At 53.0% G+C, this 21,760-nt stretch overlaps 7 protein-coding genes across 7 annotated transcripts; 6 read left to right on the forward strand and 1 right to left on the reverse strand.

Annotated features, from left to right (window-relative positions):
• Positions 1-234: 234 nt before the first annotated feature.
• CCOS01_03359 (uncharacterized protein) lies at positions 235-3,805 on the reverse strand (the record flags this gene model as incomplete). The annotated part of the gene is made up of 4 exons (XM_060451545.1): positions 235-2,247; positions 2,302-2,934; positions 2,988-3,472; positions 3,529-3,805. 4 exons carry the CDS (start codon positions 3,803-3,805, stop codon positions 235-237), a joined length of 3,408 nt encoding a protein of 1,135 aa, XP_060317810.1.
• Positions 3,806-4,460: 655 nt separating this feature from the next.
• CCOS01_03360 (uncharacterized protein) lies at positions 4,461-6,622 on the forward strand (the record flags this gene model as incomplete). Its single annotated transcript, XM_060451546.1, has 3 exons — positions 4,461-4,575; positions 4,672-5,898; positions 5,955-6,622. The coding sequence occupies 3 exons, from the start codon at positions 4,461-4,463 to the stop codon at positions 6,620-6,622; spliced, it is 2,010 nt and encodes a 669-aa protein (XP_060317811.1).
• Positions 6,623-7,516: 894 nt separating this feature from the next.
• Positions 7,517-9,168, forward strand: CCOS01_03361 (major facilitator superfamily transporter; the record flags this gene model as incomplete). The annotated part of the gene is made up of 3 exons (XM_060451547.1): positions 7,517-7,678; positions 7,736-7,789; positions 7,921-9,168. The coding sequence occupies 3 exons, from the start codon at positions 7,517-7,519 to the stop codon at positions 9,166-9,168; spliced, it is 1,464 nt and encodes a 487-aa protein (XP_060317812.1).
• Positions 9,169-9,865: 697 nt separating this feature from the next.
• On the forward strand, positions 9,866-10,672 carry CCOS01_03362 (uncharacterized protein; the record flags this gene model as incomplete). Its single annotated transcript, XM_060451548.1, has 1 exon — positions 9,866-10,672. The coding sequence occupies one exon, from the start codon at positions 9,866-9,868 to the stop codon at positions 10,670-10,672; it is 807 nt and encodes a 268-aa protein (XP_060317813.1).
• Positions 10,673-12,353: 1,681 nt separating this feature from the next.
• CCOS01_03363 (cytochrome P450) lies at positions 12,354-16,198 on the forward strand (the record flags this gene model as incomplete). Its single annotated transcript, XM_060451549.1, has 8 exons — positions 12,354-12,576; positions 12,659-12,777; positions 12,828-12,863; positions 12,928-13,620; positions 13,745-14,570; positions 14,630-15,207; positions 15,269-15,465; positions 15,520-16,198. The coding sequence occupies 8 exons, from the start codon at positions 12,354-12,356 to the stop codon at positions 16,196-16,198; spliced, it is 3,351 nt and encodes a 1,116-aa protein (XP_060317814.1).
• A 712-nt stretch (positions 16,199-16,910) lies between these two features.
• On the forward strand, positions 16,911-17,948 carry CCOS01_03364 (uncharacterized protein; the record flags this gene model as incomplete). The annotated part of the gene is made up of 1 exon (XM_060451550.1): positions 16,911-17,948. One exon carries the CDS (start codon positions 16,911-16,913, stop codon positions 17,946-17,948), a length of 1,038 nt encoding a protein of 345 aa, XP_060317815.1.
• A 1,339-nt stretch (positions 17,949-19,287) lies between these two features.
• Positions 19,288-21,204, forward strand: CCOS01_03365 (uncharacterized protein; the record flags this gene model as incomplete). The annotated part of the gene is made up of 1 exon (XM_060451551.1): positions 19,288-21,204. The coding sequence occupies one exon, from the start codon at positions 19,288-19,290 to the stop codon at positions 21,202-21,204; it is 1,917 nt and encodes a 638-aa protein (XP_060317816.1).
• Between the last annotated feature and the right edge of the window lie 556 nt (positions 21,205-21,760).

The following is a 21,760-nucleotide window of genomic DNA, read 5'->3' on the forward strand; positions in this document are numbered from 1 at the left end:
AGAACAGGCTGATTACATCAGCCGGTCGGATCATTATCTCCGACAATTCCCGACGACATTCGTCTGCAATCACCACCTGCAATCACCACCATAACCATCCGGGAGATCTTTGATTTTAGGTATAAGGTTCATCAACATTAAATTTGTCTGATCACTATCCAGAGCCTCCCAACGCCTCGTTACTTGGTATACAGCCGTTATATGCTACGCTTATCCCGCTTCGATGCAAAGTTTCTAAGCAACATTCTCAATCGACCACGACTCGACAACTTCGGCGAGCGTGCTGTCACTACCAACATTTCCAGGGAAGACAACGTACGGCACACCGCGATGCCGGCTAGTCTCCTCGTCGCACTTCCACAAAGGGACGCCCGGGGCAGCTTGACCCATGATGCGAGCCCGTCTCATCCTCAGACCCTTCGTGGCCGCATCAGATGATGTGATGCCACCCTTGGCAATCAGGTACCGCGGCCGTACGTCAATCTGCTCAACAAGCTGTACCAAGGCCCGGGCGACCTTGGAGCCAATTTGGAGAGAGCTGAGCGCATCGCCCCCCTTGATCAGCTTCCGAGATGTCATGACAAGAACATCCTCGCCAGCTGCAAGCTTGGTTGCGGTCTCGGCTGCTGCGGCAGTTACGACCTTCTCCGCGGCGTCCGCAGATTCAATGAGTCCTTCGACATCGAGTTCGATTACCGCCAACTTGTCGCCTCTCCTCTCTCGGAGCACCTTAAGTTGTGCCGTCGTCTTGGGTACGTAAGAGCCAGCGACGATCAGTCCACCTGGCTGCTTGGTACCGGCCTCGACCGACACCCCAAGGTCTGCCATGGTCAATGGTGGGATCCCTGTGATTCCCAGGCGAGAAGAAACGAAGGCAGCACCAGTGCGGTAGAGATACCGCCTGCCCTCTTTCTCTGCCTCAAGCAAGCCTGCCACGAAGACGTGCATGTCAGACTCGGCGGCAGCATTGACGATGACAACTGTGTTGGAGCCAGGCGCTACTGAAAGGAGCTTCTTGGTGACACCTGCAGGTCCCCCTACGCGAATATCGTCGAGAGTGACGGACAAGAATGAAGACTCGTCGAAGCGGTGGCCGCACTTCTCGAGGACATACTTCCGCAAGTTCGAATTCTTGTACCCAAAGGTGGCGTCTTGGGCAAAGGGTGTTTGGCTCGCAGGCACCAGCACGTCGCCTTCCTTGACGTAGTGCACGTCATTGATCGTGTATCTTCCGCCTTGGTAGAAGAAAGGTGTCACAACCCAGGCATCAAACTTGCCAAGAGCCTCCTCAGCAGCCTCGGGCTCCTCCGGAAGATGTCCACGAAGTGTCGAATCACCTCGAAGGACGATTTCGAATGCTTTGCCTGCCTTCTCAGCCGCCGTCTTGACATTCTTGCAAATTTCGACAATAAGGTGTTTGGCTTCGGCGGAGGGTAATGCGCGAGAGTTGGTCAAGATGAAGAACCCAGTCGGGTTAAGGCTAAACTCGTCGTCCAATGTGGCCGAGTCCCACACGGTCAGGACATCGATGTTATGGCAGGTTTGAGTTCCTGTTGGGTCATCATCCAAGACCACAAGAACCGGCACTTCGCCATTGTCGACCACCTTGCGAGTGGAGCTGATCACATCACCCGCATATTCGGTTGGGAGCGCGTCAATCGTCTCTTGTGCCGGCAGGCCCTGCTCCTGGCCTGCTTCAATCTCCGCGTTCTCCGTTTTCGAGCCACTGTTCTCCTCAAGCTTGGGACCGGCATTGCCAGAGACGGAAAGGCCCGCTAACTCCCAAAGCCGAACGACACCAGCATCGGATTCCTTCGTCCACCCGTGAGATGCACCTGCGAGGTACAAGTTGTGAGCTGCTGACGAAATCGGAGCAAAGTAGGTGAGTCGCTTTGCCTCATCGAGGACAATACCCAGATCCTTGACGAAAATGGCCAATGCGGAGTGTGGTGTCCAGTCGGCATCAAGCATTTGAGGCACTCTGTTCTCGAACATCCAGCTCCATGCGGCCGCACTGCCAAGAATCTCGAAAGCTCGTCTCGTGTCGAGACCCAGGCGAGCAGCGAATGCCATAGCTTCGGCAGCGGCCGCTATATGAACACCAGCCAGTAGTTGATTGATGAGTTTCACTGAAGACGCAGCGCCGACGCCTCCCTGGACATGACAAAGGTTGCTTGACGTTCCCGTCATCGCCAGTAACGGGCTGTTAACCTTGGAAAGAACAGCCTCATCTCCAGAGCAGATGATCTACCAGATGTTAGCGACGAGTCTCAAGTCAGGTGGATAAGATGGAAATCTTACCGTAAGGGTACCATTGGCGGCGCGGACCACGCCGCCGCTGACAGGGGCATCCACGAGGCTCAGTCCCTTGCCAGTGTTTGTGAGCTTGGCCTCCAGTTCTCTAACAAATGAGGGTGGGACTGTCGAGCTGAGAATGACGATGGCGCCATCGGGTAAGGTTTCCGCTGCCTTCCCGGAGCCGAAAAGAACATCGTCGGCTTGCGCAGCGTTCTGAACCATCAAAACTAGAATGTCGGCGCCCTTTGCTGCCTCCGCGGGGCTGCTAGCCTTGGACGCATTACCTCCGTTGGCCACGAACTTGTCGATAGCGGGCTCGTATACGTCGTAGCCATGGACTGCGAAGCCGGCTCGGAGAAGAGACCCAGCCATGCCCTGGCCCATCGCGCCCAACCCCACCATACCAATCTTTGAGATTTCCAGCGGCGTACTGCTTGGAGTCAACTTTTCTTGACTGTTCAGCTGCCCTGCCTGCTCCTTCACGGCATTGGGGGACCCAGGGAGGAACACCCGGACAAGTCCAGAGTCGTCCTCTGCACCGTATCCATGTGCAGCTCCTGAGATGTACAGCTGCTCGGCTACCGACGCAAGAGGCACCGGGAATTGCAAAGTTCTGGCCGTTGAGACGACGATGCCCTTTCCAAACTCATTAGTCGCAAATTCATGACCACACTGAGGGAGCCACTCACCATGTCTTTGACAAAGATGTTCAGGGCAGACAGCGGTGTCCAGTCGCCGTCCAACATATGCGGCACGCGATTTTCGTACGCCCAAGAATTACCAGCAGCATTTGTAATGATGTTGTACACTTCGCGGGTGTTCAGGCCAGCTTTGGCGGCCAATCCCATTGCTTCTGACGCAGCAGCAATGTGCGTTCCGACCAGCAGCTGGTTGACCATTTTGATCTTGCTACCCGCTCCTGGTCCACCAGGAATGATGTACATCTTCTCCGACATGTCCCGCAAAACACGATCTGCACGTTGCAACGCTTCAGGGGCCCCGGAAGCGAAGATACTGAGTGTGCCGTCGGCTGCACGCTTCGTGCCACCCGATACGGGGCTGTCCACCACCAGAACATCCTGCCGACCCGCCGCCGCAATCCGGGGCGTCAGTGCCTCATGATACGTTGGCGGTACTGTTGAGCAGAGGAGAACGGTAGCATTTGCCGGTAATGCTACGGGAATGATGTCAATTGGATGCTCATGGCTGAGATGCATGCGGACAACTCACTTTGCAAGGCACCCGTCTGATCATTGAAAAGTATGTCATCGATTTGCTGTGCGTTGACTGCCATGCAGACTAGGATATCGCTGGTTTTGGCCACTTCCTTTGGAGACTCTCCCGACTGTCCACCCTGAGCGACGAATTTCTCTGCGCTTGGAGGGTAAACATCGTGACCCTGTACTCGGTATGACGGTTTCTTCAACAAGTTGCAAGCCATTCCGAAGCCCATGGCACCGAGGCCAATGAAGCCAACGCGGGTGGCCTCAGCGTCTGTGGCTGCCATCGTGGATTATCGACTGAGGATTACTTTGATCTGGCGTGAACTCGTCGGCGACTTTTCTTCCGAAAATCAACGAGAGCTTGGCTCAAACTAGGAATAACGGTAGACCCAGTCATCTTATACCCTACCTTGCATTCCCCAGATCGGCCAAGACTCGGAAATCCAGCCGCGGCGGCCGGAGGACTATTCGCAAATGGTCTGGGACTCGTCTGGAGGGAAGAGCCGAAGAGGGCACCCGAGGTGGATTGCGGGCCCGTGTCTGTCCAAGTTTGATGGGGGTGGTCCTCCACACCCTGGACTCGCCTGGAGGCTTGTTCCCCTCACCATTGCTCTCCATCCCTCCCATCCGCAAATGGGACGCGACAGAAACAGGACTAGCCCGAGCCGGCACTCCCAGTCTCCCAGCGCAACAACAAGTGCCTGGCGCTGAAGTTGATCAAGTGGACGCGACTGAGTTTGAGCAGGTGGAGGCGTGTCAACCCCGCACGGAAAGAAGACCGGCCCGCTTATAAACAAAGGAGATGCACGTCGTCCGGCGAATCTTTTCCCTCTTTTCTCCCCTCGGCCATCGTCCCGCCCTTCTCTCTTGTCCACTCCGTCCACCTTCCCTTCCAAGACCCACGAAATTCACACGGACTTCTATCCAGCCCTTGGGACCATGAAACGTGCGAGAATCGATGCTCCGGACAAGACCCCGTCATCGGCGGCGGTCTCGGGGGTGGCCTCCGGGCAGCAAGCTCATTTGCCCAAGATTTCGAGAAAGATCCGAGCATGTGAGTTTTCCCCAAACTTTCGGACTGAACTCCCACTCCCTTGCAGAAGTATGACCTCAAGAGAAAGACTAGTCGCTGATACATGAGGAGAGACAGGCCAGGAATGCCAAAATCGTAAGATTAAGTGCGGCATTGAGCCGGGTCAGAACCAGTGTGCTCGATGCTCTCGCCTTGGTCTGCAATGTGTCGTGAACAAGAGTCTCCAAACCTTGCTCGACAGCGAGAATGAGTGGAAAACCAAGATGGAGATGCAGCTTCAGACCCTCCAGGCTTCAATGATGGAAGTTAGGCGGGCTTTGAGTATGCCACAGCTCGTGCCTGTGCCACCTTTCCACCACGAAGGCGCCGGCATGTCCCAGAGTCCTCAGAACATGGCCGGATCACAGAGCAGTCCCGGTACGGGGCCGTCCCCCGTTCGGCCTCCCGATGTTACGGCAATGACGCGGGAGAATTCTCCGGAGGCCACGGCGCAAGACAACGGCGAAGACCAGGCCATTGTGAGTGCGCCCATGGCCAGCCTCTTCGAAGTGACCAAACTGCGGAACATCCGGAGCGACCCTGGGGCACGGGTCCACCTCCCATCCAGCCGGGCCCAAGAGCCAGACTTCATTGCCCAGGGCAAGTTTAGCGTCCAGGAGGCCGAGCAGCTTTTCTCCACGTTCCGTGGGACCCTCAATGCGTACTTGTGGGGAGGCATTGCACTAGTCCATGACAACCTCACGGCCACGCGCATGTCTTCACCTCTGCTCACGGCCGCCATCCTTGCCGTCACTGCTCTGCACGAACAAGATGAAGGCCGAGCTTTCGATATTTGCTACCCAACTTTCTTGGAGCTAGCCAGCCAGACCATGTTCGACCGCTACCACAGTCTCGACGATGTGAGGGGACTTTGCATCGGCGCATTTTGGCTTTCAGACATCAGCTGGAAGGTGTCTGGTCTTGCGGTGCGAATCGCCACGGAGCTAAACCTTCATCAGTTCTGCGCCAAAGCCCTCAACAAGGGACCACAACACGTCGAGAAGGCCCGGCTATGGTACTTGCTCTACGTCTGCGACCATCATTTCAGTATCGCGTACGGCAGGCCTCCAGTCATTAACGAGGACGCTACCATCACGCATCATGAGGCATTCCTTCTGCTGCCAGGCATCACACAAGCGGACCATCGTCTGCACAGTCAGGTTGGTGTCTTTATCATTTTGAGTCGGGTCTTCCACACCTTTGGACCAGACACGTCAAGGCAAGTTGCCAGAGATGAGTTTGAGGCACTCAAGCGATACGATGCCGATCTGGGCCGATGGAAGCTTCAATGGGAAACTCGGTTAGGTAAGACAGTTTGAACCCCTGGTGCCAACAAATTGTCAGCTAATATCTTTCATCAGTGCCGGACAAACACATCTCAAAGTACCCTGCCAAGGGCGTTATCCTCCACTATCACTTTGCCCGTCTCCTTTTGTTTTCCATCTGTCTCCGGGGTCTGAATCCATCGAACCCGACCGACCAATACGCCATGTCCGATGAACGCCGCGACTTCATCAATCTCGCCATCGCAAGCGCGTCTGCCGCATTGGAACTGATCTTGACAGACACCGATATGCGGAGAGCAGTCATTGGCGTGCCTCTGTACCTGCTGACGACCATCGCGTACGCCGCCATGTTCTTGATGAAGGTCCACGCGCAGTGGAAGCCAGCGAGGCTGGACATACGCTACGAAGATGTGGTCTCTCTCATCGAGCGGGTCGTCCAATTATTGGAAGAAACTAACCGCTGCGCCCGTCATGTGGCTCACTACATCGGACGCGGCCTGAGCAACATGCTGGACAAGTTCAAGGAACGTGGTCCCCAGGAGAGGCAATACATCGCCGGAGGCCAGCCCGGCCAGCCCGGTCAACCAGGCCAACAGATTCCTCAAGTTTGGAATGAAGGGGAGATGGGCCAAGACTGGAACCAATGGATGTTCAGCGGAGAGATGATGAATAATTTTGGGATGGGGCCGGAGCAATATCCGCTCAACATGCTAGACTTGTTGAATTCGCAGATGCCCGGCTGACGACAACATCGTCGACTTAATGAGATCACAATTTGATGAATTGCCCACCTCGAGCCTTGCTTTTTCACGTTTGATTTGCACACTTGCAGCGTTCGTGATGTTCATCTCAAGCTTCACATGGTTGAAGGCGGGGAAAGCTAGAGCGGGGCGAAGCCCGATGCCAATCGGAGGGATCGCCGCAATTGGTGGCCGGCACTTAGACCCGGACACAAGGCCGCGCTGGCTCTCGCTTGATGGCTGCCCCCCTCCCAAAGATATGGATCCAGATCCGGTCCTCGACGCATGCAGCCCAATCACGCCTCGTCTGGTCCAACAGCAATAGTTCATTGTCTGATTTCCAGCACAACGATGAACGATTCGTCCGTGACAGGTCCAGAACTCCAGACTTTGCCCACCCTCTCAAGCGGATTCCTTCGACATCCACACTTCCAGGCGGCCCCCCTTTAGTCCCCCTTTAGTTCGTTCCCCAGTTTGTGGTCTACCCCGTGGGGGAGGAGAGCAGAGCAAAGACGGAGTACCCCGGGCAGAGACACGACGCACTAGACACGAGTCGCGTTTTGTGAACATTATATATCAGACGTCGCTGTTAATTGCTACCGTGTTTGGATGGAAAGAAGGTTTCATCCCTCACAGCCTCACCGTCTCCAGATCTCCGGATCTTTCAATTCTCCCTCTTAATAACCACCCCAGTCGCATCTTCCAGTCGAGTAAGATCGCGTCGTGTTCTGCTCTGCTCAAGAGGTCCCCCCTACACACAGACCAACACTGCAGTGTGTGAGAGAGAGCATTCGCCACTTTCAGCCGCTCCGAGTCAGGTGTAGACAAAGGAAACCGGACGACACTCGACGACATTCACGACGACAACGACACAACACGAGCGAGGGGATCGCAATCATGAGTTTCGAGAACGGTCGCAAGCAATCTCTCGAGATGAAGGAAGACAAGAACGCGCCCGTCGTCAGCGAGGCGGATGCGGAACTCGCTGAGGCACTGAGGAACTATGTGCCCGGCACACAGGAGGAGAAGCAGCTCGTCAGGAAGATTGACCTTTACCTGGTATGTCAATTGCCTCTTGAGATGTACTCGGTGAGACGATTCTGACTTTGAGTCTAGATGCCCATGCTCTGGATCATGTACATCCTCAACTACGTCGACCGCACAAACATCGTAAGTCCTTCTCACTCACCTCCTCCTCTCCCTTTCCCCTCATGGCGATAAGGGGCAACGAAGCATCGCATGAAAAATTTCAACAACGCTACTCCAAAGCACGGGCCCACTGACATTTCAACGCAACACAGGGAAACGCAAAGATCGCGGGAATGCAAAAGGACCTCTCACTCACCGACGATGGATACGCCTGGGTCCTCTCGATTTTCTTCTTCGGCTACCTCATCTGCGAGGTCCCCTCCAACATGATCCTCAGCCGCAGCCGGCCCTCCATCTTCCTCCCCGGCATCATGCTCGTCTGGGGCGCCCTCAGCGCGCTCATGTCCATCTCAAAGACCTACGGCGCCCTCCTCGGCTTCCGCTTCGTCCTGGGCTGCATCGAGGCCGGCTTCTTCCCCGGCGTGCTCTTCCTCCTGTCGTGCTGGTACACTCGTGCCGAGCTCGGCAAGCGCTTCGCCATCTTCTACACGGCCGCCGTCCTCTCGGGCGCCTTTGGCGGTCTCCTCGCCGGCGCCATTACCGCTAACCTCCACGACGCGCACGGCATCGCCGGCTGGCGCTGGCTCTTCATCGTAGAGGGCGTCGCGACCGTCGGCGTCGCGCTCATCGCCTTCTTCGTGCTGCTCGACTACCCCGCCACCGCGAAGCAGCTCACCCCCGCCCAGCGCCAGCTTGCGAGCATCCGTATCATTGCTGACGGCATCGCCTCAGGCGGGCAGAACAAGGCGCGCCTGTCGCACTGGAAGGCCTTTGTCGCGGCCGTGTCGGACCCGCGGACGTACATGTTCATCGTGCTCTTCATGCTCGACGTCGGCGCGGGCACGATCTCGTACTTTATCCCTACCATCACGCTTACCCTTGGCTACGATACCGTCAAGGCACAGTACATGACGGTGCCCATCTACGCCGTCGCCTCGGTATGCCTCAACATTGTCGCGTGGAGCTCCGATAAGCACCAGGAGCGGCGGTGGCATGTCGCTGCGCCGCTGGGCTTGGGCTTCGCATGCGCCGTCGTGTGTGCTGCCGTGCAGACGCCGATCGTGCGGTACGTCATGGTTTGCTTCCTGGCGGCGGGTATCTGGTCTGCGCTGCCGCTCGTCTTGTCCTGGACGAGTGGTGTTATTAGCTTGCCGGCTGAGAAGCGTGCTATTGTGTTGGCCATGGTGAATGCGTTTGGTAACTTCTCGAGTGTGTATGGAAGCCGTATCTGGCCGAGCAAGGATTCGCCGGCGTATCACACCGGTTTTGGTGTTACGGCTGGGTTCTTGGGTGCGGGTATGATTATTGCGATTTTGATTCCTATTCTTGTCAAGATGGTGAACTGGCAAGGGACCAAGGCGGAAAGAGAGGTTCTAGCCGAGAACGAGTTGGAGCAGTGAGCATATTGATATGGCTTTTGAAAGAGCGGGGAATTCTGTAGGGTTGGAGGATTACGGCAGCGTACATGATATTACTTGACATGGATGGCCTACGGGTCTAATGGAATCACCTGACATTCTATGAACATACTTGTGTAACCCGTCTGGTGCAACCTGACCTTTATCGTCAAAAAGATCTCTGCAGGCGATACCTCTGCGGCCGCGGTCCGCTATTAGAGCCACATTTCCGCAAATAGACCATGCTTCAAGGACTATGGCCTGCGTCATGCTTGATGGACGACCGACCATCGTACTAGGAGGACTAGCCTTTGGAGCTCTTTGGCTAACGGCAGGTGGTCTCACTGATACGTGTGTCTCGTTGTAGTGGTTAGATAGAATCTTGTCTCTATTGGAAATTGAGGAGACATGACGCGATTTAGCTCCGTGACCCTCAGCCGAGGCACCACGGTTGGTGCGGCCACAGCTTTACGATACGATCGGAATGTCAAAAAACTAAGGGTGGCCTATTTTACTTAGATACCTCTGCGGTCTATCACGAACTATTACATGGATGGTCCGAAAACTTAGATTCTACCAGTGCGATTATATAAGTTCCTTTCTAATATAGACCCCATCCTAATAAAACATCATCCTTCATGTGTTTCTAGTCGGATTTTCCGTCACATATCTATTACGAACAGAATATTGTCACTACACCATGCGGATAACGCTTTCGCTCGCGAACTTGCTGCTTGCAGCCATGGTATCGTGCCAGCACGACGGCAGCAACCGAGAGGCCGATACTCCAGACGTCACAGCCACGCAGCCTTCATTGACTACGCCACTCAGTTCAGCTTCACCGTCCCACGTTGGTCGAAATACCAAAGACATCGCCAACGCCTCTTCCCTAGTCATTCCAGCACCAGTCCCGACAACTTTCATCACATCCACGGAGCCCGCGCCGTCGGAAGCACTACTTGCCCCTCCAAAAGGACGGCGCCCCGCAAATGGTCTCCCCTGGTATACCGAAAAAGACATCAAGAGCGTGAATACGGTCTGGTGCGTCTCTAGAGGCCACTACGACGTCACCTACAGGCCCTTTCAAGTCTGGGCCCTCGCCGGACAAATCCACCCACGCCACAAACACAAATTCACGTTCCCTACGCTCATGAAAGAGGAAGAACCAGGAGGAGAATACGAGATCATTCCCCGAACCTACCGCGTCACCGCCAATAACTACCTTCCCGACGTCGTGGACGTTAAAGATCTCCTCTGTATGTATATCAGGGCGAGAAACTTTGGCGAGATCCGGCCGGATATCGAGACTGGCACAAACGCCATATTGGCCAAGATTGACGATCACACATTGTTGAAAATCATGCCCTACCCCACCGTTATCAAGGTCGAGCCCCTTTTCAACATACACGGCGAGCCTCATCCGAACGATTGGAAGAACCAGCAAGATGATAGGCCCCTGAGACCGGTGAAGCAGAGGCCCTTCCCCGTGCCGACGTTGCTACCATGAGCAGTGTAAGTAATCCAATCTCACGAATGATCTCACGGTCCTGATTTGCCCTGTACAAGCTATGCAAGTGGGAAATCTGTGGGACAGAGAACTTTTTCACATACCCTGGTAAAAACCACGAAGTTTAATTTCATGATACCCCCAGTAAAAGGAAAGAAAGGTTTTGTAACCTCACTTACAGAGAACAAAGAATCGTTTACAACCTATCTTCATCCAAGACAAGTACATAATAAACACAGAAGTTTGGTTTGCGTTCGTTGCCCTTGTGTTGACTATTGCTGCTCATTGCCAACCACTCTACCTATGTACTTTTTATCAATCTCAGCTTCAGTGATCAAACAAATGTTTCGCTTCCAACGCGAGCATAGTCAAAGCTGCACAGCGTCCTCATACAGTACTCCTTTAGCTTGATACCTTGCCTTGTTTAATGAAGCCCCCGCCCGAGCCGTGCTGTATCTTACTTCTTCTAGGCGGTGTTTGTCTCCCGACAAGATGGCTGGCCTATGCTCTTTGTCACTAAGGCTCCCGTCTAAGTCACACAGTTAGAAGACCGGATAATTGGCTGGGTTGCGGAGTCTTCATCTTCTTAAAATCAAATTGGAGATTCTCTTGTGCAATGGCATTCGAAAAGTCAAGACTATTGAACTCCGTGTTCACAAGAGGTCAAAGCAGTCAATTCATCGCATTCTGCCAAAATCTTCGCAACGTCAAGTGGTTCTTCCCAAAGTCAGTAGGAGACGGAATGGTCCTTTACTCTGACCCTATGACACTCTAAAGCTGACTGCCAGCTTATGTACTTATTCATATCTAGTCGATTACGTGGGTCTGATTTTTTCCAAGGTTGTGGAACTTAGTCATCATTCTTTCCATATGGGCTATCTGCCAAATCTACGAAAAGTCGACTAATTTGATGAAACCCGAGAACCTCGTACTCTCGGGAAGCGTTTCACTCGGAAAATTAGATGGAACAAAAGCAGCCACCCTACGTCTTTTTCCTATTTAAATATCTTATTTTAGAACAGACCTGGTTTTATCGAGACCTGGCATATTGAAAGTCGGTATTGATGCTTGACTTCAGCGGCACACGTTCGCCTGGATATCACGATCGCTACGGCCCGTTGGCGAGCGAGCTTAGAATATTCATCCGCTCACCGACGTGTACAGAGATGCAGCCAAGACTCCAAATGAAGGAACTCCGACGCCAGGAATCAATGATTTTTCTGATCTGGGAATACGGACTGCTACGGCGCTACATCGAAAGTCTGGCAGACCATGCAAAGGGGGTAGCGTAGATAAAAAAGTGGATATCGGACGCCCGCGGAGGACCGGCCGGGGCCAGTGCACGGCGAGAAATGATTTAGAGTCCCACTCCTGCTCTCCGCGGGCAAGGACATGACGAATCTCGTACGCTTGTCGTGGTGAATGTGGTGTTCTTGTCTGATTCAAAGCCTCTTCAGCGTGGTGTTCTGTGGATTCTGCTCCTTCAGCCACAACCAGCCTTGCCCCGAGGACACCGAAGGTGGGGATTACCAGTCTGAGCGACTCCGGCGGCCGTCGAAATTGTCCCGTTATGCTTGGCTATCGCCTCAAATTGCCTATATATCAACAAAATTAGAAGACCTGTGCTTTTCAAGACGACGATATATAGGCAGCAAGAGGTCATCGGGTTACCAAGTCCATCATGTCGTCCATCGCGAATACTCAGTCGTCAGACTCCATTGCGACATTCGAAAAGAGAAAACGAGTCTTCAGTCTTTCTCGGAGGTCTTCTAGAAAAGCTGTCGACATGCCGAACAGTATCATTGAAATCCCGGAGCCGCCACGGAAGCCCGTCTTGGGACATGTGACTGAGATCGACCAGGACTATCCCTTAGGGTCCTTTGTACACATGGCGAACAAATATGGTATGTAGCATTACCCCGGAAGTGGATACGTGGTTGCCGCAAGACTTATTGGAGAGCATGTCCATGGCTGACCATTCCCAAGGCCCTATCTACAAACTTGATCTTCTAGGCCAGAAGCTGGTTTTCGTGAACACCCACGAGTTGGTCAACGAGTGCTGCGATGACAAGAGGTTCAAAAAGTCGATAGAAGGAGACCTCACCGTGAGTTAAATTGCTCGAGTGTTTGGGATATGACTGACAACAAGCCATAGGAGCTCCGCGACGCTGTGCACGATGGCCTATTCACAGTAAGTATGATGATGGTTCCAAGCCTCACGGGCTGTTCGCTACACCGGGCTAACCCTCCGGTAGTCCAAAGGCGTCGAGGAGGAGAATTGGGGCATCGCTCACAGAGTCTTGATGTCTGCTTTTGGTCCCCTTGCCATCAGAGGAATGTTCGACGACATGCACGACTTAGCCGCCCAACTTGCGCTTAAGTGGGCTCGCCACGGATCTTCTACTCCCATTCACATTGGAGAAGACATGACGAGACTCACCATGGACACAGTCGCTCTTTGCTCGATGGGCTACAGGTTCAACTCTTACTACCGAGAAGACACGCATCCGTTTATCACAGCAATGTACGCTGTCATGAAAGAAGCCGGCGATAAGGCATTGCGCGTACTGCCTCAAGTCTTCTACAAGAAGCAAGACCGCAAGTACAAGGCGAACATCAGCTTCCTTCGTTCCACTGCGAGAGAGGTTCTCGAGGCTAGAAAGAAGGACCCGGAAGACGCCAATGGCCGGAAGGACCTTTTGACTGCGATGCTCAACACTGTTGATCCAGTGACGGGCCGTAAGATGACGGACGAGAGTATTATCGACAACTTAATCACCTTTCTTGTCGCCGGCCACGAGACCACGGCTGCTACATTTACCTTCACCATATACTGGTTGCTGAAGAGACCCGAGGTATATCGGAAAGTCCAAGAAGAAGTCGACAGCACAGCTGGTGACGGTCCTCTCAAGGTCGAACACGTCGCCAAGCTAAAATACTTGAGTGCAGTAAGTTCCCACTCATCCTAGCACCCCTAGATTCCACCCTTAGTGTAGGGCCTAGGCAGGGTTGCACAGCGCTTCCGGGTCTCCAATGGCCCTCTACCTCATCCACACTAACATCAGTCGCTAGGTCATAAGAGAAGTTCTGCGACACAGTGCTCCCATCTTTGGCTTTGGCAGAGAGGCTATGAAGGACGAGATCATTGGTGGCAAGTACCGCGTCAAACCCGGAGAGCAGATCCTCTGTTTCTTGACCAAGTCACATCTTGACCCCAAGGTATTTGGAGACGATGCAGAGGAATTTCGACCAGAGAGGATGCTCGACGAAAACTTCGACCGGCTGATGAAAGAGTTTCCTAACTGCTGGAGCCCCTTCGGTACCGGTATGCGTGGGTGTATTGGAAGAGCGTTCGCTTGGCAAGAGATGGTGCTCGCCCTCGCTTTGCTGATGCAGAACTTCAACTTTGTCATGCACGACCCCAACTACGACCTGAAAGTCTCGCAGACGCTCACGATCAAGCCCAAAGACTTTTACATTCGGGCTATTCTGAGAGAGGGGCTGACGCCGTCGATGCTGGAAGCTCGGATGGCCGGCTCCCTGAATGGAGGATTGCCAGCCCAGCCGAAGACCAAAGCCCACGAAGCTACGAACGGAGCAGAAGCCACAACTAGCTCTGTGACAAAAGCGAATGTGGCAATCTTTTATGGTTCGAATTCTGGGACCTGCGAATTTATGGCTCAGAGACTTGCTAGCGATGCGGCATCACATGGCTTCAGTGCGACCGTTGATTCACTTGACGCCGCGCGAGAGTCGCTTCCGACAGATCGTCCCATCGTCATCGTCACCTCTTCTTACGAGGGCGAGCCGCCTCATAATGCTGCACTCTTCGTCGATTGGATGGCCAATCTCAAGGGCAAGGAACTCGAGAACGTGTCTTATGCTGTTTATGGCTGCGGTAAGATCTGACCAGCTATTCTCAAGTCAACCTCTACTGATACGGTGTTGTTTCTCTAGGTCATGCCGATTGGGTAAAAACATATCATCGGGTCCCCAAGCTCGTTGACAACACGCTCGAGGAGCGTGGAGCCCGTCGAATCATCCCACTTAGCACAACGGACGCCAAAGACCGCGACATGTTCTCTGACTTTGAGGCCTGGGAAGATGAGGCCTTGTGGCCTACGCTCGTCAAAGAGTTTGGTGGAAATTCCGATGGAGGCGATAACAGCATCGCCGAGGCAGGCTTGTCAGTGTCATTCTCCACCCCGAGGACGTCAACTCTCCGCCAAGACGTCAGAGACGCGCTCGTGCTGGATGCCCGCATCCTCGCCCAAGGATACCTGGGTCCAGTCAAGAGACACATAGAGGTGCAGCTTCCTACAAACATGCGATACTCCGCTGGCGACTACATCGCCGTGCTCCCCCACAACCCCAAGGACACGGTCGCGAGGGTGATGCGCCGCTTTCATCTTGCTTGGGACTCGCATGTTACCATCCAGGCTTCAGGGCCTACGACCTTGCCGACCAACGTCAGCAGCCCCGTTTCCGATGTGCTGAGCTCCTACGTTGAGCTATGCCAAACCGCTTCAAAAAGGGTGAGTCTCGGGATTGATGCCTAATTGATACATGACGTAAATGCTAACATGCTGAGCAAAGAACATCTCGACTCTGTCGCAGCTTGCGAAGGAAGAGGAGGCCAGCCGTAAGCTTCAATACTTGGCTACTGACGGCTATGACACCGAGATCAAGGGAAAGAGACTCTCTGTTCTTGATATTGCCGAGCAGTTCCCATCTCTGGTCATCCCTTTCAACCACTTCTTACTCATGCTCCCTCCAATGAGAGTCCGTCAATAGTAAGACTGGGCTATACCCCCGTCTTTAGGCTTTGTCCTGACAATAGTGAACAGCTCGATTTCTTCGTCACCTCTGGTAGACCCTGGTATCGCCACCATCACCTATGGTGTTCTCGATGAGCCGGCCTTCTCAGGACAAGGCCGGCATGTAGGCGTCACTTCCTCTTACCTTGCTACCTTGACTGCCGGCGACCGCCTGCAAGTTGCCATTCGTGCTTCGCAGGGTGGCTTCAAACTTCCGATCGACATGGATAAGACGCCTCTCCTGTGCGTGGCAGCCGGAACTGGCTTGGCACCATTCCGCGCCTTCGTTCAAGAACGTGCTACCCTACTCAGCAACGGTCGCTCTCTTGCGCCAGCCATCCTGTTCTTTGGGTGCCGTGACCCAGAAGCTGACGATCTCTATCGTGAAGAATTCGATAAGTGGGAGTCCGCCGGTGCTGTGAAGATGTTCAGGGCCTACAGTCGTAAACCCGAAGCTTCCAGTGGATCCAAGTACGTGCAAGATCGCATCTGGCAGGAGCGTGAGATGTTGTACGGGCTGTGGGATCAAGGTGCTAGAGTCTATGTCTGTGGTTCTAACAGAGTCGCCGAAGGAGTGAAGGATGTTTTGCTTAGGGCGGCCAGGGAGAAGAGCGAGTTGGACGATGGAAAGCCGATGGATGATGAGGAGCTGGAGGAGTGGTTCAGTAAAATTCGCAATGAGCGATATGCGACTGATGTATTTGACTGAAACTCACAACCTTCTCGAATCCAGTAATTTGGACAACTTCGGGTTTGGACCAGGGCGTTCTTGCTTCTGGGGTCTGCATGAAACCTGTCTTTCGGCAGGTTGTAGGAAAGGTTTCTGATTTCAGACGAAACTACTTGTACTTAGTCTCAATTCCAGAATGGCAATATGTTGATGGGTGTATCATTGCAACCATCAGTCATCAAGTCAGTCGTGGCAACACTAGACGGGTGAGGAGAGCTGGGAAAAGTCCGACGTTTGATAGCTGGACAAAAGTCGACATGCAGACGACGTCATGTGCCCTGCGATGCGAGCCGAAAGTCAATTCCAAAGGCAGAACCTCTCCTAAAAAAAACGAAAGGAAGCAATACCAGCATTGCCTACGTGGCAATCCTCATCGGTCATGCGCTCAGAGAATTACGTCCGAGCCCCCGCGGATTGCTGGCCTGGAGCTGGTTCATGCCGCTCGGACGAATTGGAAGCTTCCGACTATCAACGCTTTGAAACGCGGAGCTTCTAGTCATCTGAAGTGGCCAGACTAATAGGTTCATGGTGCCGAGTGGCGCAAACGTTAAAGCTGCAGCTTAAACTCATGATTTATGGGGATATAATGCCTTTCGCGTACCCCCGACAGGGAAAATAGACCAGGGCGAAACATCTCTTTCCCCCCTAACAAACCAGGAGCTTGGGAGAGGCTTTTTGCATAAAAGTCACCATGGGCCCAGGTTTCTCGCTTCTGGGGATGGTTGTCGGGGTTCTGTCCATTTTCTACTACGCAAAACAGACGCAGAGGATGACGGGCCTCAAATTCGACACAGAGTTCTGGGCGGTTGCTGGTCCGCTGATCGCCATCCGACCGCCGAAAGGACCTAGCAATGCATTGGAGCTCCGAGCCAGCGTCAACGCGGGTCTCTCGGCTATCCTCAAAGATGTCCTGCCGGATGGTATAATAGAAACCAAGCATGTTGTCAAGTCATTCGATGGCGAGATAATTACACTCCACCAGTTCACACCGAGCGAAAACAAAAGCATAGGCAGGCAGCCGGCTTTCATCTACGTTCATGGAGGAGGGATCGTGGGAGGAAACATCAACCCGCACAGCCGGCCACTCGCCGCGAAAGCTGCTCTCGAATCGGGGGTCCAGATGTTCGCTGTTGAATACCGCTTAGCGCCCGAGTTCCCGTTTCCAACACCCGCCGAGGATTGTTACGCCGCTTTAAAGTGGCTCAGCGAGAATGCAAACGACCTGAATATCGACGCGTCTCGCATAGGCTTTTACGCATTGAGCGCCGGCGGTGGCATAGCGGTAGGCGCATCAATGTTGGCGAGGGATCGAGGCTTGTCACCGCCATTGGCGAAGCAGATCCTCATATATCCAATGTTAGACGACAGAACTAGGGTTGAAGCAGACAATCCTTTATCCCAATTCCTCACCTGGACGGATAAGTCAAATCAGATTGGCTGGAATGCGTACCTTGAGGGCAAGGCCGGAGGATCGGGCATACCTCCGCATGCGGCACCAGGGAGAGCAACTGACGTTGCGAATCTCCCTTTTACATACATCGACGTTGGTGGAGTTGATCTGTTCTGCGCTGAGGCGGTAGCATTTGCAAATAAGCTTGCATCCGCTAATGTGCAAATGGAATTACATGTATACCCTGGACTGCCTCACATCTTCGATCTCTACGCCCCTACGATAGAGCTCACGCAGTTGGCGAGACAAAATAGGCTAAGGGCGGTTAGAAGTCTATGAAGATATTTGATTCCAACATAACTAGACATGAGTGTTCTCTATTTTATACATTTTCTTCCTTCTCCTCCCAGGACTCACTCAATTTGCTGAATTATGGTTCGCAGCTTTGATGCAGTGGTCTCAGTCGCCAATTACATAGGAGGTCTGAATCCATTATTTGAAGACCGACCTTTGAGACAGCATGGCATCGTAGTGATAGCGGTAATGGATCCAAGACTTCGAAGCCGATTTGTCTATAGAGTCCTCGTTGAGCAATTTTCTTCACTGTGATGCATTTTCGAAAGACTTGATCAAGAGAATAGCATGATGAACAGTTCTCGCAATAGGTCGTCCGATGAAAGTGACCATATAAACCGACAAGTTGGCGATGAACCAGGAGCCAAGCCCTTCCGGGCAAAGTCCGAGGCCGAATCTGCGGGATTATTGCCAGGAACAGGGATCCTGTACCCATCTTTCGACTCGAACGAGTAGCAATAGCCACTCGAGTAAGCTTATTTCAGGCTAAAAAGTAAGCACTATCTAGGTGGCTACATGATCCGTGGGCTGATGTGTCGAAGAAAATCTTTGCTCTTTCACTTTGACGACCCGTCCCGCTTACATAACCCGGAGATGGTTCCTCATTCTCGAAATATTGGTCTAGGATCGGAGCCAAATGACAAAGCTATTTAAATGAAGGTCCTCAGTGGCACGTCTCTGCGTACAGTCTAAAGACACTGTATACTTTGCGCATGAAGGAATCTATCCTGGCTTTAGTCGGAGTCTAGTCCCACCAAGGTGATGATCCCTCCCCAATCGAGAGATATGGGCCATCTGATTAGATGGCATGTTTCCCCAATAGTGGATCCAGAAAGGATCTGATAAACACAACGAGACATCCATTCACGCGGTTGCCAGAAGAATTGGCCACTTTTCTTAGGCTCGATGTTCAGTAGAGCGGCCAATTTTTCTGACCCCGTGCCGCGTGCCATTCAACATTGAACTTAGCTGTCTCACCCGCATGTCCGGGACACTGGGCGAACCGATGTCGGAACGTACCGAAAGAGACTCGGAGACTGATCTTTATGTTATGCAGCAGAACCATATTGTTGGTCACTTCTGGTTGCCTATGTTTGTAATGTGGGGTGATCATTCCCTAGCACTTCGCTAGATCCCAGTGTAAGGATTATGAGGTGGCACTGGACCGCTGCCAAGACCGTAGAGTTTTCTCTGTCAATCTCTCCATGAGGCTTTAATAAACTTCTTCTACCCTTCTTCATGTCGCTCTCTGTCTGTGTCTGTGCAGCATCAACTTCATCTTGAAATCTCTCGAAAACCCAGGCAGCTTGAGAAGTCGCCAAATATGTCGACACCTGCGGCCGACAGCCAGCCAGTGGCTCCCGAAAAGGCTCCCGCCCAGAACGATGCACCTCAGGACTTCTTCGAGCCGGATGAGAAGCCTGACCAATCTGCTAATAATGAAGGATCAAAGGAAGTCGGCGTCAGCAGAGTTGAAGCCTTCAACAAGGTACTCTACCATTCTGGTCAGAAGGGCAAGGTGCTACTCTGGCTGCTCGGCGTATCCATCGGCCTGACCATGTTTGCCTATGCCCTCGATATGGGTATCACCACAACCATCTTTGGCACGCTGGCTGCTTCAACGTTCAAGGTCCACAGCCAACTGGGTACCGTCAACACTGCCAGTCAGATTATCCGCGCCATCAGCAAGCCTTTCATCGGAAAACTAGCCGACATCACCTCGCGACCTACGACGTACGTCGTGATTCTAGCGTTTTACGCCGTAGGCTTTGCCGTTGCAGCCAGTGCAACCGCCTTCCCCGCCTATACCGTCGGTATCTGCTTTACTTCAGTCGGCAAGTCAGGTCTCGATCTTCTGAGCGACATCATTGTGGCCGATTTAACACCCCTGGAATGGCGCGGCTTCTTCGGTGCTTGCCTGTCCCTGCCTTTTATCGTCACTGTCCCCGTCAACGGTTTCATTGCTGAAGGCTTCTACGAGAATTGGCGATGGGGCTTAGGCATGTTCGCCATACTCGTCCCTGTTCTCCTCATCCCGGCCATCTTTACTCTCTACGCTATGCAGCGTCGAGGAGAGAAGGCTGGCATGGTAACCATTGCCGACTCCAAGAACGTTCGCACCGGTGTCTCTGAGGCCTCCTCTAAGAACTTGGTGTACTGGGCCAAACTTGCGTACCGGGGCATGATCGATATCGACATCATTGGCCTCATCCTGCTTGGCTTTGCCTTCTCCCTGATTCTCTTGCCTATCACACTGGCTAAGAGCGCCGATGGTGGATGGACCAACGCAAGCATGATCGCTATGATCGTCATGGGTTTCGTCATTCTCATAATCTTCGTCCTGTTCGAGATATTTCTCGCTCCTAAGCCTCTCATGACGAGGAGCATTTTACAGAACCGCGCCTTCATCGCAGGTGTCATCATCCACACCTTCAATCAAATGGCATCGTCCGTTCGCAATACCTACTTCTCATCATACATCCTCATCATCAAAGAGTGGACTACTTACCAGTGGACTATCTTCTTGGGCATAACTACAATGGGGCTCTGCCTGGTCGGCCCTGTGGTTGGTCTCATTCACCGCAGCACTCATCGTTACAAGAGCCTTATGGTCTTCGGTGCCGCGGCCAAGATTCTCGGTTACGGCCTCCTGGTCCAACCGACCGGCAACATGACTCAAGATACTGCTCGGCTCGTAGCAGCGCAGCTCATCTTCTGTCTATCTTCCCTCAACGTAGTTGGTGCGCGTGTTGGTGTACAGGCGTCTGTTCCCCATGACGACGTTGCTTCGATCATTTCCATCATCACTCTGTGGTCTACCTTAGGATCCAGTATCGGAAGCGCTGTTGCAACGAGCATCTGGACGGAGCAGATGGTTGACCAGATGCGTGAAGAACTTCCCGGCGTTTCCAACAGTGTTATCGCGAAGATTTACGGCAATATCAAGACGTTGAAGAAGTACCAGTTCGATGATCCCATTCGTCAAGGATCTATCCGCGCCTACGCTATCGTAAACGGGCATATCACGATCGCCGCCATCTGCTTGTCCTGTATTTCTCTTATTGCTTCTTTCTTTATGCCAAACTACTATCTGGGCAAGCAGCAGAACGCCGCCAACAACAAGGGTCTGGATGGCGAGGTTGTCGACGTGCCGGATCACAGAGGAGCTGGAGAGACAGCGATTGCTCAACCGGAGGCCACAACCCTGTGGCAGAAGGTGCTTGCTTTGTACCGCAAGTAGCTCTTGCTAACTCAGCATTGAGCCTGACTATATCCACCTAATTGAGCGGCATGACGAAGGAAATGAGTCGGCCACAGACCTCGTAGCAAGAACATGAGTACACACCAAAGCTTCCAAATGAACTTTACGGATGCCAACATATTTAACTTCAAATGAGAGACAATTATCGAATACCTGCCTAGCCTTTCAGAGCCCAGTATTTCAAAATAATCTGTGCCGGACGAGGATTAAAGCCTGTAAGAGTTTTGAGGTATGATAGACAATGAGCTTCACGACCGATGGCAAAGGCAGGCCCTTCCAGCGTCATTCGCGATACTGGCCACCATGGCTGTGTACATCTATTCCACGCCATTAGTAGCCTGGATAGGCATCAAATTAGACGAAGACACTGAAATTGCAAAAGGATAGAGGGGCGGTCAATTACCACTGATTTATAAATGATTTGGAGAAGGACATTCGTGAAGAACAAGCATCAGAGTAGCTCTTCATCGGCGTCGCCATGGATGAAGAACGGATTCCCTGTCGTGTATAGCAGCCGATGCACCAATCATCGGTC

This window comes from Colletotrichum costaricense (genome assembly GCF_030867565.1).
Source record: "Colletotrichum costaricense strain IMI 309622 chromosome Unknown Scaffold_3.1, whole genome shotgun sequence".
Taxonomy (NCBI): domain Eukaryota; kingdom Fungi; phylum Ascomycota; class Sordariomycetes; order Glomerellales; family Glomerellaceae; genus Colletotrichum; species Colletotrichum costaricense.